General features: G+C 40.1%; 1 protein-coding gene across 4 annotated transcripts in view; it reads right to left on the reverse strand.

Moving 5' to 3' along the window:
- The window catches only part of LOC143988218 (titin-like), a 171,306-nt gene that overhangs the window by 37,093 nt on the left and 117,548 nt on the right, over window positions 1–16,665 (reverse strand). For 2 of the 4 annotated variants that reach the window (XM_077487613.1, XM_077487612.1), the window contains 8 exons: window positions 14,997–15,260; window positions 12,258–12,521; window positions 10,373–10,636; window positions 7,647–7,910; window positions 6,010–6,273; window positions 3,020–3,283; window positions 1,942–2,205; window positions 814–1,077 (listed from right to left, as the gene is read on the reverse strand). In XM_077487613.1, the coding sequence (XP_077343739.1) occupies window positions 814–1,077; window positions 1,942–2,205; window positions 3,020–3,283; window positions 6,010–6,273; window positions 7,647–7,910; window positions 10,373–10,636; window positions 12,258–12,521; window positions 14,997–15,260 (2,112 nt within the window). The remainder of the gene's footprint in view (window positions 1–813; window positions 1,078–1,941; window positions 2,206–3,019; window positions 3,284–6,009; window positions 6,274–7,646; window positions 7,911–10,372; window positions 10,637–12,257; window positions 12,522–14,996; window positions 15,261–16,665) is intronic. The other 2 variants (XM_077487614.1, XM_077487615.1) reach the window with 2 other exon arrangements.

Below are 16,665 nucleotides of genomic sequence, written 5' to 3' on the forward strand. Positions count from 1 at the left end.
TAACCTGAGAGGGAACTAGTGTCTCTGAATCGTTATCAGGCTCTGCCCACCCTACAAAATTCCCTGGTCACTGAGCCGTCTGTGTGGCACCTGTAGTGGTGAGGAGGGAGCTTAGCTGCACTGTTGATGGAGGGTATGTACCTGCTAAAAACTGTTGGAAACAGGTGCATAAATTTGGAACAAGCACTGATATTTATCATGAGAAGGAACAAAAAAATTCTAAAGAGTGTTTTAGACACTTTTTATGAATTTACAAAGACTATCTGCATTTTTTCAGGAAGTAAACATTATTATAAAAATGTGTGTTTTAATAAAATTTACTACAGATATAAGTTGTAAATTGTCATGTTTTCCTATTCAAGAGAGAATGTTTGTGCACTGTGATCTTCTTCTTCCAGACATACAAAACACATTGTGCATGACATAAAACATCAAACACTGAAAAGTAATGACAGCGACAATTCTACAAATTAGCAAATTTCAGTGTTTTTGATTTGATTACATTATTGAATATTTTTTATTATTATTATATTATTATTTGGTATAATTAATTATAGTTATTATATTATAATTTATGATTTAGTTTTTCAAACTTTATTATACCAGGGATGTCTTGGTAGACTCTGGTTTGGACAGATTTAAGTTATTCCTAAGAATTACAGGCCTACAATATAAAACGCAAAATTTCCATGCAAAATAATTGTACTGCTTTCAGCACCTACAATCTAAAATAATCGTACCGCCAGGGAGGTTAATAAAACACGAAATATCTCTGATCAATAGATAGAGTTGTCCGTTCCCATAGACACTTACTTGTGTAGGTAACTGTCACAGAGCTGTCTCCTTTTATGCTGTTTCCTCCAACAAGCACAGAAACCAGGAAGGTGTAATAATTGCCAGGTATCAGATTCTGTATGGTAAAATTTGTCGTGGGACCGGGCACAATTACACTGAAAGATGAATTTTCCAGGATCTGGATCTGGTAGGAACTTGCATTTCCAGTAGGTGGTAGCCAGTTCAGAGATAATGACGTGGTGGTGATATCATAAGCTGTAAGACTCTGTACTTTTTCAGGTGCTACAAACAAATTAGAAAAGTTTGGTATTAAGCAACTCACCTAATTTGATCCATAATTCCAAAGACTGCCCATACACATAGTACTAAATATTTGGCATTAGTGACCAAAGAATGTTAGGATTAAAACAAGCTGTCCCCAGTGAATTAGGACTACAGCCTATACTTTAAGACCACAGGTGCCTATTCTTTAAAAATATATCCAGCTATTTGTTAAATATCCATCTTTTGGGACAGGGAAAATAAAAGGAATTTAGAAAAATAAAGAAAGCATATGGAAATATATTATTACCTATGTGAGTGTAGTTTTTGCTTATTGGACGTTGCTGAAAATCACTGGCACCTTTTAAAAATTATGTATACTTATCATGGTGTTTTAGCTTTGTTAGTTTAGTATAATGTTATTAAACTGATTCTGTCTTCAAAGATTACTATCTCCTTGTGATTGACAGTAGCAAGTTAGAAGTTAGTTCCATAGCCAATAGCAGCCTGTTTTTTGGCTACCCAGTCGTCTACTGGACATGAATATAAAAATGTGTATCTTGATAAAATTTACTACAGATATAAGTTGTAAATTGTTGTTTTACTATTCATGAGAGCGAACCTTGCTTCTTGTGATCTTCTTCTAGACATACAAAACATATTGCGCATGACATACAACATAACGAAACAGTCAATAGCAGTGAAGCATTACAAAATACAAGTAGAACCTATAATTATTATGTTTATATTGGCCGGTTATCTGTCACGGAAATTCTTCCTCCTGTTCCTGTCCCAGTGACATAGCAGAAATCTACCAACGAATTTATTAAAATGCTAAATATCTCTGATCAAAAGATTGAGTTGTACTTTCCCACAGACACTTACTTGTGTAGTTAACTGTCACAGAGCTGTCTCCTTTTATGCTGTTTCCTCCAACAAGGGCAGAGACCAGGAAAGTGTAATAATTGCCAGGTATCAGATTCTGTATGGTAAAAGATGTGGTGGGACTGGGTACAATTACAATGAAAGATGAATTTTCCAGGATCTGGATCTGGTAGGAACTTGCATTTCCAGTAGGTGGTAGCCAGCTCAGAGATAGAGTAGTGGTGTTGATATTGGAAGCTGTAAGACTTTGTACTTTTTCAGGTCCTACAAACAAATTAGAGTAGTTTGGTATAAAGTAATTAAACTAAGTTGATTCTTAAAGTGATTCTAAATGTAGAAGAATTTTTACCATAATAAATTCTCTGCATTAAAGGTAACCCCCCCCCCCCCCAATAACCTTCTACATACTTACCTGAGTCAGATTTAAATCCAACGCTATGTCTGAAAGCAGCGACTTTCTTGGTTTTCTCTCTCTACTCACTGGATTTTAAGGCAACAGCTGGAGCTATTGGCTCCTGATGCATATGGAAATATATCATAGCTAGACAATAATCTCAATTCACAAAGGCTTCACACAAAGATAAGCCTCTCTAAGACCCCTTTCACACTGAAGACGCTTTTCAGGTATTTTAGCACTAAAATTAACTCCTGAAAAGCACCTCTCAAGCCTCCCCAGTGTAAAAGCCTTAGTGCTCTCACACTGGGATGGTGAGCTTGCAGGGCCGAAAAAGAAGTCCTGCAAGCAGTGTCTTTGGGACGGGGAGGGAGGGTGTATAACCACCATCATGTTTTACTATTCATGAGAGTGAATCTTTGCTTCTTGTGATCTTCTTCTTCTAGACATACAAAACATATTGAGCATGACATACGACATAATGAAACAGTCAATAGCAGTGAAGCATTACAAAATACAAGTAGAATTTATAATTATTATGTTTATATTGGCCAGTTATCTGTCAGGGAAATTCTTCCTCCTGTTCCTGTCCCAGTGACATAGCAGAAATCTACCAACGAATTTATTAAAATGCTAAATATCTCCAATCAAAAAATTGAGTTGTACTTTCCCACAGACACTTACTTGTGTAGTTAACTGTCACAAAGCTGTCTCCTTTTATGCTGTTTCCTCCAACAAGGGCAGAGACCAGGAAGGTGTAATAATTGCCAGGTGTCAGATTCTGTATGGTAAAATTTGTTGTGGGACTGGGCACAATTACACTGAAAGATGAATTTTCCAGGATCTGGATCTGGTAGGAACTTGCATTTCCACTAGGTGGTAGCCAGTTCAGAGATAGTGACGTGGTGGTGATATTATAAGCTGTAAGACTCTGTACTTTTTCAGGTGCTACAAACAAATTAGAAAAGGTTGGTAATAAGTAACTCACCTAATTTGACCCATAATTTCAAAGACTGCCCATACACATAGTACTAAATATTTGGTATTAGTGACCATAGAACGTTAGGATTTAAACAAGCTCTCCCCAATGAATTAAAGCTACAGCCCATACTTTAAGACCACACATGCTTATTCTTTACAAACATATCCAGCTATTTGTTAAATATCCATCTTTTGGGACAGAGAAAAGAAAAGGAAATTAGAAAAATAAGGAAAGCATATGGAAATATATCACAGCTAGACAATAGTCTCAATTCACAAAGCTTTCACACAAAGATAAGGCTCTCTAAGTCCCCTTTCACACTGAAGATGCTTTTCAGGCATTTTAGCTCTTAAAATAACTTCTGAAAAGCGATTCTCAAGCCTCCCCAGTGTGAAATCCTGAGTGCCTTCACACTGGGGTGGTGCGCTTGCAGGGCCCTAAAAGAAGTCCTGCAAGCAGTGTCTTTGGGGCGGTGCGGGAGGGTGCACAACTACTCCTGCCATTGAAATCAATGAGTAGTGCTGTCAAAGTGCCTGCAAGGCATTTCCACATTGGTGCTTTGGGGGGGGGGGGGGGGGCTTTCAACCCCTTGTTAACCCCTTCTTCGGGGTTAAAAGCATCTTGCTCCAGCCCGCACAGTGCCGGTAAAGCATCACTAAAACTAGTGGCACCTTACTGCTAACACTGCCGTGCTAGCAGTGTGGAAGTGTTCAAATTTACCCATGTGAGTGTAGTTTTCGCATCTTATTAGACATAACTGAAAATAACTGTCACCTTTTTAAAATAATACTTATACTTATACTTATCCTGGTGTTTTAACTTTGTTAGTTGAGTGTTATGTTATTAAACTGATTTTTTCTTCAAAGATTACTATCAACTTGTGATTGACAGTAGGAAGTTAGTTCTATAGTCAATAGCAGGCTGTTTTTTGCCTATGGAATTTGCCCACTGTCACAAGGAGAGAGATGGCCTGAGGGGAAACTGGTGTCTCTGAAGCCCTATCAGGCCCCACCCACCCGAATGATGAACATAAGTAAAAAAAATGTGTATTTTGATAAAATTTACTACAGCTATAGGTTGTAAATTGTCATGTTTTTATATTCATGATAGTGAACTTTTTCTTATTTTGATCTTCTTCTTCTAGACATACAAAACAATATACAAGTAGAACCTATAATAATTATACTAAAAAAGGGGGGAATTGGGGAGCTTGGGACTTTGAGTGAAGCCATGGCTGGGTAAAGTCATGTGCCTCCATCCCTATCATCTGAAAATAAAAGCTTCACCACGGCAGGAGGCGGCGGTGATGCAAAAAGAAGTGGGACTTTAAATGAAGCTCAGGATGACAAAGATGAGTAAAATGGTGGCAAATAAAGATTTAATAATACGTAAAAAACAAGTTTACATACAATTCATTCCATGTATACAAAAATGCGCCCATAACATGGTGTCACTCTGCAACCTGGTAATAATTGATAATAACATATTTACAACCATTAATATTCAGAGTAAAATAAAGGGGACCACCATACTCATAGTTGGGTACAAATGTTAAGGTAATAGTATCTGCACTGTCAATAGGCTCAAAAACCCAAATATGTTGGAAAAAGTATAGCACATATCATGATGGTTATGTAGTTCATACATCAGTAGCTCGACGCGTTTCGCGGCTTTAAACCGCTCTTCAGGAGCAGACATGTAAGATATCTGCAATAGGAAAATATTTGTGGGTAAGTATATTAAATCAGGGTAGGGGGGATGGATAAAACCCCCCAAAAATCTGTATAAGACAAAAATGGCTTACAGATATGTGTGCACTGGAAGGCAGGGCGCCAAAGACCCCAGGCCACCCCAAAGCATCGGTGTCGGGAGCCGAGAGGGCATGTATAGGGCGGCAATCATCACAGGCAGGCGTCCGGGTGAGCTCCAAGCATCCCTAGTGTGAATGTGAGAACTGGTGAGGTGTGGTGAAAGCAATAAGTGAAAACCAAAACCAAAAACAAAAAACAAAAAACAAACCATGAAAAAGGACTGAAAACAATGTTGAAGGGTGAATGTGTGGGATGTGAGACCAGTGAATAAGGATTAATAAGAAAAGTGATGAATGTGAAGGGGAGGAAATGGAATCCAAACAGAAGTGATGGTGGAAGACCATGGTAAGAGGTCATCACCGAAACATTCAATGGATAAAGAGTTAAATGAAGATAGAGTGTAAGATATACCTGTATTTGAGAGGAAAAGAAACAGAGCATAGTTAATGTGATGTCCATTGTGGTGTAGGGCTCAGAGGAACTCAGAGCACATCCGGACTGACGCCCATAAATACATGCCGCCACAGCCACGCCCCCTACGCCACAACCACAGACATGGAGGGGGGGGGGCCGCGGGGACGCCGACGCCCGGACGTACATGCGCCAGGCGGTCGGCACCACCCCAACCCCACCTACAGTCGGGAGAATGGACAGCGCTGAGCCAGAAGGACCACGCAACAAAGGCGCCGTACAGCCGGCGCGCACATGTGACGTCGACACACAGTGGCGGCAGACCTGTTTATATTGGCCGGTTATCTGTCAGGGAAATTCTTCCTCCTGTTCCTGTCCCAGTGACATAGCAGAAATCTACCAACGAATTTATTAAAACACTAAATATCTCTGATCAACAGATTGAGTTGTCTATTCCCACAGACACTTACTTGTGTAGGTAACTGTCACAGTGTTGTCTCCTTTTATGCTGTTTCCTCCAACAAGGGCAGAGACCAGGAAGGTGTAATAATTGCCAGGTATCAGATTCTCTATGGTAAAAGATGTCGTGGGACTGGTTACAATTAAACTGAAAGATGAATTTTCCAGGATCTGGATCTGGTAGGAACTTGCATTTCCAGTAGGCGGTAGCCAGTTCAGAGATAGAGAAGTGGTGCTGATATTATAAGCTGTAAGACTCTGTACTTTTTCAGGTGCTACAAACAAATTAGAAAAGTTTGGTAATAAGTAACTCACCTAATTTGACCCATAATTTCAAAGACTGCCCATACACATAGTACTAAATATTTGGTATTAGTGACCATAGAACGTTAGGATTTAAACAAGCTCTCCCCAATGAATTAAAGCTACAGCCCATACTTTAAGACCACACATGCTTATTCTTTACAAACATATCCAGCTATTTGTTAAATATCCATCTTTTGGGACAGAGAAAAGAAAAGGAAATTAGAAAAATAAGGAAAGCATATGGAAATATATCATAGCTAGACAATAGTCTCAATTCACAAAGCTTTCACACAAAGATAAGGCTCTCTAAGTCCCCTTTCACACTGAAGATGCTTTTCAGGCATTTTAGCTCTTAAAATAACTTCTGAAAAGCGATTCTCAAGCCTCCCCAGTGTGAAATCCTGAGTGCCTTCACACTGGGGTGGTGCGCTTGCAGGGCCCTAAAAGAAGTCCTGCAAGCAGTGTCTTTGGGGCGGTTCGGGAGGGTGTACAACTACTCCTGCCATTGAAATCAATGAGTAGTGCTGTCAAAGTGCCTGCAAGGCATTTCCACATTGGTGCTTTGGGGGGGGGGGGGCTTTCAACCCCTTGTTAACCCCTTCTTCGGGGTTAAAAGCATCTTGCTCCAGCCCGCACAGTGACGGTAAAGTATCACTAAAACTAGTGGCACCTTACTGCTAACACTGCCGTGCTAGCAGTGTGAAAGTGTTCAAATTTACCCATGTGAGTGTAGTTTTCGCATCTTATTGGACATAACTGAAAATAACTGTCACCTTTTTAAAATAATACTTATACTTATACTTATCCTGGTGTTTTAACTTTGTTAGTTGAGTGTTATGTTATTAAACTGATTTTTTCTTCAAAGATTACTATCAACTTGTGATTCACAGTAGGAAGTTAGTTCCATAGAGTAGGAAGTTAGTTCCATAGCCAATAGCAGGCTGTTTTTTGCCTATGGAATTTGTCCACTGTCACAAGGAGAGAGATGGCCTGAGGGGAAACTGGTGTCTCTGAAGCCCTATCAGGCCCCACCCACCCGAATGATGAACATGAATAAAAAAAATGTGTATTTTGATAAAATTTACTACAGCTATAGGTTGTAAATTGTCATGTTTTTATATTCATGATAGTGAACTTTTTCTTATTTTGATCTTCTTCTTCTAGACATACAAAACAATATACAAGTAGAACCTATAATAATTATGTTTATATTGACCGGTTATCTGTCAGGGAAATTCTTCCTCCTGTTCCAGTGACATAGCAGAAATCTACCAACGAATTTATTAAAACACTAAATATCTCTGATCAACAGATTGAGTTGTCTATTCCCACAGACACTTACTTGTGTAGGTAACTGTCACAGTGTTGTCTCCTTTTATGCTGTTTCCTCCAACAAGGGCAGAGACCAGGAAGGTGTAATAATTGCCAGGTGTCAGATTCTGTATGGTAAAAGATGTCGTGGGACTGGGTACAATTACACTGAAAGATGAATTTTCCAGGATCTGGATCTGGTAGGAACTTGCATTTCCAGTAGGCGGTAGCCAGTTCAGAGATAGTGACGTGGTGGTGATATTATAAGCTGTAAGACTTTGTACTTTTTCAGGTCCTACAAACAAATTAGAGTGGTTTGGTATAGAGTAATTAAAGTAAGTTGATTCTTAAAGTGGTTCTAAAGGCAGAAGAATTTTTACCTTTTACCGTAATGCATTCTCTGCATTAAGGTGAAATACCTTCTGTGTGCAGCTCCTCCCCTGCAAAATCCCCCCCCCCCCCCCCGATAGTCTCCATTATACTTACCTGAGCCCGATATCAATCCAATGCTATGCCTGGAAGCAGAAACTTTCTTTGCTTTCTCTCTCTCCTCACTGGAGATCAAAGCAGCAGCTGGAGCTATTGGCTCCTGATGCTGTCAAAAACAGCCAGTGAGGAGAGAGGGTGGGGCCGAGCCGACTATGTATCAATGGACACACAGAGGGCAGCTTGGGAGTGAACTCAAGAGAGAGAACCCCTATATCAAGCAGCTTGCTATGGGGAGACACAAAGGGGTGAGGAGTCAGAATTGCCAGTGGGAGACCCCAGATGAGGAGGACTAGAGCTGCTCTGCGTAAAACCACTGCATAGAGCAGGTAAGTATGACATCTTAACTACTAAAAGAAAATTCCTTTAGAGTTGCTTTCATTCCAAAGATTGCATACATATAGTACTAAATATTTGGTTTTAATGACTAAAGAATATTAGGATAAAACAAGCTATTCCCAGTGCATTAAGACCACAGCCCATCCTTAAAGACTGCATAAGCCTAATAAAAAGGTCCAGCTATTTGTTAAATATCCATCCTTTGGGATGGGAAAAGAAAAGGATATTAGAAAAATAAGGAAAGCATGTGGAAATATATTATAGCTAGACAATGGTTTTAATTCACAAAGATTTGACACAAGAATAAGGCTCTCCAATTTACCCATATGAGTATAGTTTACACATCTTATTGGACTTAGCTAAAAATAACTGTCACTCTTTTAAAATTATGTATACTTATCCTGATGTTTTAGCTGTGCGTGTTAATTCTAATGTTATTAAACTAATTTTGCCAATAAAGAGTACTCTCCCCTTGTGATTGACAATAGGCAGTTAGTCCTATAGCCAAGATCAGGCTGTTTTTTCCGCTATGGTATATACCGTATTTATCGGCGTATAACACGCACCCCAAGTTTAGGAGGGAATTTAAAAGAAAAAAACTTTTAGGAGGGAAGTTTAAGGAAAAAAACGTACATTTAAATGCCATTCAATGCAGCCTTATCAGTGTCATTTGCAGCCTTCCATTGCAGCCTTGTCAGTCATTTGCAGCCTTGTCAGTCATTTACAGCCTTCCATTGCAGCCTTGTCAGCCACTTGCAGCTTTGCATTTAGCCTTGTCAGTCATTTGCAGCCTTGCATTTAGCCTTGTCAGTCATTTGCAGTCTTTTCTGTGGCTTTGTCATTTAAAAATGGCGCCACCGAGATACAGAACGGATGTCTTGTGTATCTTGGTGGCACTCGGTAGTTCTCGGCCCCTCTCAGTGGCTTTCAGCTATTTTCGTCCGCACTCAGCCGTTCTCGGCTATTTTCAGACATTCTCGGCTATTTTTGGCCACAGTCGGCCATTCTCGGCGGCTTTCGGTAAGCCGAAAATAGCCAAGAACGGCTGAAAATAGCCGAGAATGGGCGAGTGCGGCCGAAAATAGCTGAGAATGGGCGAAAATAGCCTAGAACGGCCAAAGATAGCCGGGAACGGCTGAGTGCGCCGAAAATACCCCGAAGCCGCAGAGAGCAGCAGAAAGGGTTAAAAATTGTGGGGGATCGGCGTATAACACGCACCCCCAATTTCCCCCTGATTTTAGGGGGAAAAAAGTGCGTGGTATACGCCGATACATACGGTATCCATTTTCTGCTGCCAATCACAAGGAGAGAGATGACCTGAGAGGGAACTAGTGTCTCGGAATCCTTATCAGGCTCTGCCTACCCAGCTACAAAATTCCTTGGTCACTGAGCTGTCTGTGTGGCACCTGTAGTGGTGAGGAGGAAGTTTAGCTGCACTGTGGATGGAGGGTATGTACCTGTTAAAAACCGTTGGAAACAGGTACATAAATTTGGAGCAAGCACTGACATTTATCATGAGAAGGAACAACAAAATTCTAAAGAGTGTTGTATACACTTTTTATGAATTTTCAAAGACTATCTGCATTTTTTCAGGAAGTAAACATTATTATAAAAATGTGTGTTTTAATAAAATTTACTACAGCTATAAGTTGTAAATGTTCATGTTTTCCTATTCAAGAGAGAATATTTGTGTATTATGATCATCTTCTTCTTCGAGACATACAAAACCCATTGTGCATGACATAAAACATAACAAAACCATCAATAGCAGTGAGGTATTACACAATACAAGTAGAACCTCCAACTATCTGTTAGGGCAATTCTTCCTCCAGTTCCTGTCCTGGTGACATAGAAAAAATCTACCAGCTAATTTAATAAAACACTAAATATCTCTGATCAATAGATTGAGTTGTTGTTCCCATAGACACTTACTTGTGTAGGTAACGGTGACAGAGCTGTCTCCTTTTATGCTGTTTCCTCCAACAAGGGCAGAGACGAGGAAGGTGTAATAATTGCCAGGTATCAGATTCTGTATGGTAAAATTTGTCGTGGGACTGGGTACAATTATACTGAAAGATGAATTTTCCAGGATCTGGATCTGGTAAGAACTTGCATTTCCAGTAGGTGGTAGCCAGCTCAGAGATAATGACGTGGTGGTGATATTGTAAGCTGTAAGACTCTGTACTTTTTCAGGTGCTACAAACAAATTAGAAAAGTTTGGTAATAAGTAACTCACCTAATTTGATCCATAATTCCAAAGACTGCCCATACACATAGTACTAAATATTTGGTATTAGTGGCCAAAGAATGTTGGGATTAAAACAAGCTCTCCCCAGTGAATTAAGCCTACAAACATATCCAGCTATTTGTTAAATATCCAGCTTTGTTAGTTTAGTGTAATTTTATTAACCTCCCTGGCGGTATGATTATTTCAGATTTTAGGTGCTGAAAGCGGTACCATTATTTTGCATGAAAATTTGCCGTTTTATATTGTAGTCCTGCAATTCTTAGGAATAACTCACTTAAATCTGTCCAAACCAGAGTCTAGCAGACATCCCGGGTATGATAAAGTTTGAAAAATGAAATCATAAATTATAATATAATAAATAACTATAAATAATTATACCAAATAATAATATAACAATAATAAAAATTATTCAATAATGTAATCAAATCAAAAAACACTGAAATTTGCTCAGTTGCAGAATTGTCGCTGTCATTACTTTTCAGTATTTGATGACTGATCTCCCCACAAATCGGAAAACCCTCAATTCTGGGAGTGATTCTAATTTATTATTGTTGTTTTCTAGCTGGTCTAAAATCATTTTTGATGTAAAGGGACAGTTTTGGTTGCTATGGACAATCTCCAGTTTCCAGGCATAAAGAACAGTTTTTAAATTATAAAACTGCATGCAGGACACTGGGCAGACCACTAGGGACAAAGGAGATGTGAAATAATTACATACAGCAATGTAATCTGTAAGATTACATTATAATGTATGTATACTGTGTGCTTTACTTTTAGAATTTGGCGCTGATTTCCGTCCCCGTGCATCGCAACGCTCGCAGGGAACGGAGATCGGCTCCGTGATGAATCGAGAGGAGGACGAGCCACTTGTACAGCGGGGGGACATCGCTGGATCCAGTGGACAAGGTAAGTAAACTTTCCCTGCATTCAGAGATGCGGTCCCGAGTCTGGGTCGGGGTTACCGCTTTTGGTACAAAAACTCCACCCCGAGCCAGACTCGGGAATACCGCCAGGGGGGTTAAACCAATTTTGTCTTCAAAGATTACTATCTCTTTGTGATTGACAGTAGCAAGTTAGAAGTTAGTTCCATAGCCAATAGCAGCCTGTTTTTTGGCTATGGAATTTTCCCGCTGTCTGCTGTCAGTTATAAGGAGAGAGATGGCCTGATGGAGAATTAGTGTCTGTGAATCCCTATCAGGCTCCACCCAGTCGTCTACTGAACATGAATATAAAAATGTGTATTTTGATAACATTTACTACAGATATAAGTTGTAAATTGTTGTTTTACTATTCATGAGAGTGAATCTTTGATTCTTGTAATCTTCTTCTAGACATACATAACATATTGCGCGTGACATACAACATAAGGAAACAATCAACAGCAGTGAAGCATTACAAAATTCAAGTAGAACCTATAATTATTATGTTTATATTGGCCGGTTATCTGTCACAGAAATTCTTCCTCCTGTTCCTGTCCCAGTGACAAAGCAGAAATCTACCAAATAATTTATTAAAACGCTAAATATCTCTGATCAAAAGATTGAGTTGTACTTTCCCACAGACACTTACTTGTGTAGGTAACTGTCACAAAGCTGTCTCCTTTTATTCTGTTTCCTCCAACAAGAGCAGAGACCAGGAAGGTGTAATAATTGCCAGGTGTCAGATTCTGTATGGTAAAAGATGTCGTGAGACTGGGTACGATTACACTGAAAGATGAATTTTCCAGGATCTGGATCTGGTAGGAACTTGCATTTCCAGTAGGTGATAGCCAGTTCAGAGATAGAGACGTGGTGCTGATATTGGAAGCTGTAAGACTTTGTACTTTTTCAGGTCCTAAAAACAAATTAGAGTAGTTTGGTAAAAAGTAATTAACCACTTCAATACCGGGCACTTAAACACCTTCCTGCCCAGACCAATTTTGAGCTTTCAGTGTTGTCGCATTTTGAATGACAATTGCGCGGTCATGCTACACTGTACCCAAATGAAATTTTTATCATTCTTTTTCGTACAAATAGAGCTTTCTTTTGGTGGTATTTGATCACCTCTACAGTTTTTATTTTTTGCGAAACAAATAAAAAAATACCGAAAATTTTGAAAAATAATATGTTTTTTTTTGTTTCAGTTTCAAAACTTTGTAAATAAGTCAGTTTTCTCCTTCACTGATGGGGCTATACTGATGGGCACTGATAAGGAGGCACTGATGGGCACCAATGATGTGGCACCAATGAAGTGGCACTGATGAGGTGGCATTGATGGACACTGATATGTGGAACTGATAGGCGGCACTGATGGGCACTGATAGGCGGCACTGATGGGTGGCACTGATGGGCAACACGGATGGGCACTGATAGGTGGCACAAATTGTCACTGATAGCTGTCACGGATTGGCATGGATGGGCGGAAAAAGATGGGCATGGATAGGCACTGATAGGTGGCACGGATGGGCACTGATAGGTGGCACAGGTGGGCACTGATAGGCCGCATTATATTATGTTATACTGTACTAATGGATGCCAATCAGTGCCAAACAATAATGCATGCCAATCAGTGATGCCCATTGTGAGCACTGATTGGCATCCATTATGGGCACTGATTGGCATCCATTGTGGGCACTGACTGGCATCCCTGGTGGTCTAGGGAGGATTACCTTGTGCTGGGCATCCCTGGTGGTCTGGTGGCGTCCCTGGCGGTCCAGTGTGGGCATCCTCGGGGGGGCTGCGCTGATAATCGATCAGCACAGACCCCCCTGTCAGAGGAGCAGCCGATCGGCTCTCCTCTACTCGCGTCTGACAGACGCGAGTGAGGAAAAGCCGATCACTGGCTTTTCCTATTTACACTGTGATCAGCCGTGATTGGACACGGCTGATCACGTGGTAAAGAGTCTTCGTCGGAGACTCTTTACTGAGATCGTAGTTGCCGGGTGTCAGACTGACACCCCGCAACAACGATCGCCACGATGCGTGCCCCCGGGGGCGTGCAGTGGCTCAAAATCCTGATCACGTCATATGACATCCGATCAGGATTTTGAAACCACTTTGCAGCCGTCAATTGCCTATAGGGCGGGCGGCAAGTGGTTAAACTAAGTTGATTCTTAAAGTTATTCTAAAGGTAGAAGAATTTTTACCGTAATGCATTCTCTGCATTAAAGGTAACCCCCCCCCCATAACCTTATGCATACTTAGCTGAGTCTGATCTAAATCCAAAGCTATGCCTGAAAGTAGTGACTTTCTTGGTTGTCTCTCTCCTCACTGGAGATTAAGGCAGCAGCTAGAGCTATTGGCTCCTGATGCTGTCAAAAACACAGGTAAGTATGACATCTTAACTACTAAAAAAAATTCCTTTAGAATTGCTTTCATTCCATAGATTGCATACATATAGTACTAAATATTTGGTCTTAATGACTAAAGAATATTAGGACAAAACAAGTTATTCCCAGTGCATTAAGACCACAGCCCATCCTTCAAGACCGCATAAGCCTAATAAAAAGATCCAGTTATTTGTTAAATATCCATCCTTAGGGTAAGGGAAAAGAAAAGGATATTAGAAAAATAAGGAAAACATTTGGAAATATATTATAGCTAGACAATTGTTTCAATTCACAAAGATATGACAAAAGAATAAGGCTCTCTAATTTACCCATATGAGTATAGTTTACACATCTTATTGGACCTAGCTAAAAAATAACTGTCACTCTTTTAAAATGATGTATACTTATACTGAGGTTTTAGCTGTGCGTGTTAAGTCGTAATGTTATTAAAAAAAATTGCCAATAAAGAGTACTATCCCCTTGTGATTGACAGTAGGCAGTTAGTCTGATAGCTAAGATCAGGCTGTTTTTTTGGCTATGATTTATATCTATTGTCTGCTGCCGATCACAAGGAGAGAACTAGTGTCTCTGAAACCTTATGAGGCTCTGCCCACCCAGCTACAAAATTCCTCGGCCAATGACCTGTCAGTGTGGCACCTGTAGTGGTGAGGTGAAAGCTTAGCTACACTGTGGATGGAGGGTATGTACCTGCTAAAAACCGTTGGACACAGGTCCATAAATTTCAAATCAGGCACTGACATTTATCATGAGAAGGAATAGCAAAATTCTAAAGAGTGTCGCATACCCTTTTTATGAATTTACAAAGACTATCTGCATTTTTTCAGGTAGTAAACATTATTTTAAAAATGTGTATTTTAATACAATTTACTACAGATATAAGTTGTAAATTGTCATATTTTCATCATTCCGCCAGGGAGGTTAATAAAACACGAAATATCTCTGATCAATAGATAGAGTTGTCCGCTCCCATAGACACTTACTTGTGTAGGTAACTGACACAGAGCTGTCTCCTTTTATACTGTTTCCTCCAACAAGGGCAGAGACGAGGAAGGTGTAATAATTGCCAGGTATCAGATTCTGTATGGTAAAATTTGTCGTGGGACCGGGCACAATTACACTGAAAGATGAATTTTCCAGGATCTGGATCTGGTAGGAACTTGCATTTCCAGTAGGTGGTAGCCAGTTGAGAGATAATGACGTGGTGGTGATATCATAAGCTGTAAGACTCTGTACTTTTTCAGGTGCTACAAACAAATTAGAATAGTTTGGTAATAAGAAACTCACCTAATTTGACCCATAATTTCAAAGACTACACATGCACATAATACTAAATATTTGGTATTAGTGACCATAGAATGTTAGGATTGACAGTAGGCAATTAGTCCTATAGCTAAGATCAGGCTGTTGATTTGGCTATGATATATATCCATTTTCTGCTGCCATTACAAGGAGAGAGATGACCTGAGAGGGAACTAGTGTCTCTGAATCCTTATCAGGCTCTGCCCACCCAGCTACAAAATTCATCGGCCAATGAGCTGTCTGTGTGGCACTTGTAGTGGTGAGGAGGGAGCTTAGCTGCACTTTGGATGGAGGGTATGTACTTGCCAAAAAACGTTGGAAACAGGTACATACATTTGGAGCAAGCACTGACATTTATCAAGAGAAGGAATAACAAAATTCTAGAGTGTTGTATACATTTTTTTATGAATTTACAAAGATTATCTTCATTTTTTCAGGTAGTAAACATTATTATAAACATTTGTATTTTAATAACATTTACTACAGGTATAAGTTGTAAATTGTCATTTTTTTCAAATTGAACCACTTGCTGACTGGGCCATAGCCGAAAGATGGCTATAGCATGGTCGGCTTATTCTGGACGGACGTCCATGGGATGTCCTCACAGAATATTGCTCATGCACGCCCCCTGGGGGCGCACTACTGGAACAATATGTGACCGCCGGGTCCGGAAGACCTGGCGCATCACGGATCACAGTAAATGGCTGCTGGTAGCTCCCGTTTACCACGGGATCACTCCGATGGAGCGATCACTTGTAAACAAACTGGCGTCACGTCATGAGGCCGGTTCCTCCCCCCCCTCTCTGTACCAATGTGTCCAGTGCGAGGGGAGAGGGGAGCGATGATTTTCAGCAGCACTATGGGATGGATCTGTGGTACCCACAGCGCTGCTCAGTGCCCATGCTCTGAAATACTCTGGAGTACTCTGCCAATACTCTGCAATAAATTTTAACAGAAACAAATAATTTTTTAGTTTTTCAGTCTTTTTTGATTCATAGCGCAAAAAATAAAAAACCCAGCGGTGATTAGATACCACAAAAAGAAAACTATTTGTGTGAAAAAAAGGAGAAACATTTCATGTGGGTACAGTGTGTATGACACAGTAATTGTCATTCAAAGTGTGAGAGCACCGAAAGCTGATCTGGTTAGGAAGGGGGTTTAAGTGCCCAGTGGTCAAGAGAGAATCTTTGTGTATTGTGATGTTCCTCATCTAGACATACAAAACACATTGTGCATGACATAAAACGTAAGGAAAGAGTCACTAGCACTGAGGTATTATATAATACAAGTAGAACCTACAACTATCTGTTAGGGAAATTCTTCCTCCAGTTCCTGTCCTAGTGACATAGC

Source organism: Lithobates pipiens, unplaced genomic scaffold (genome assembly GCF_037356315.1).
Source record: "Lithobates pipiens isolate NorthernLeopardFrog02 unplaced genomic scaffold, aLitPip1_a1.2 Scaffold_18, whole genome shotgun sequence".
NCBI lineage: Eukaryota > Metazoa > Chordata > Amphibia > Anura > Ranidae > Lithobates > Lithobates pipiens.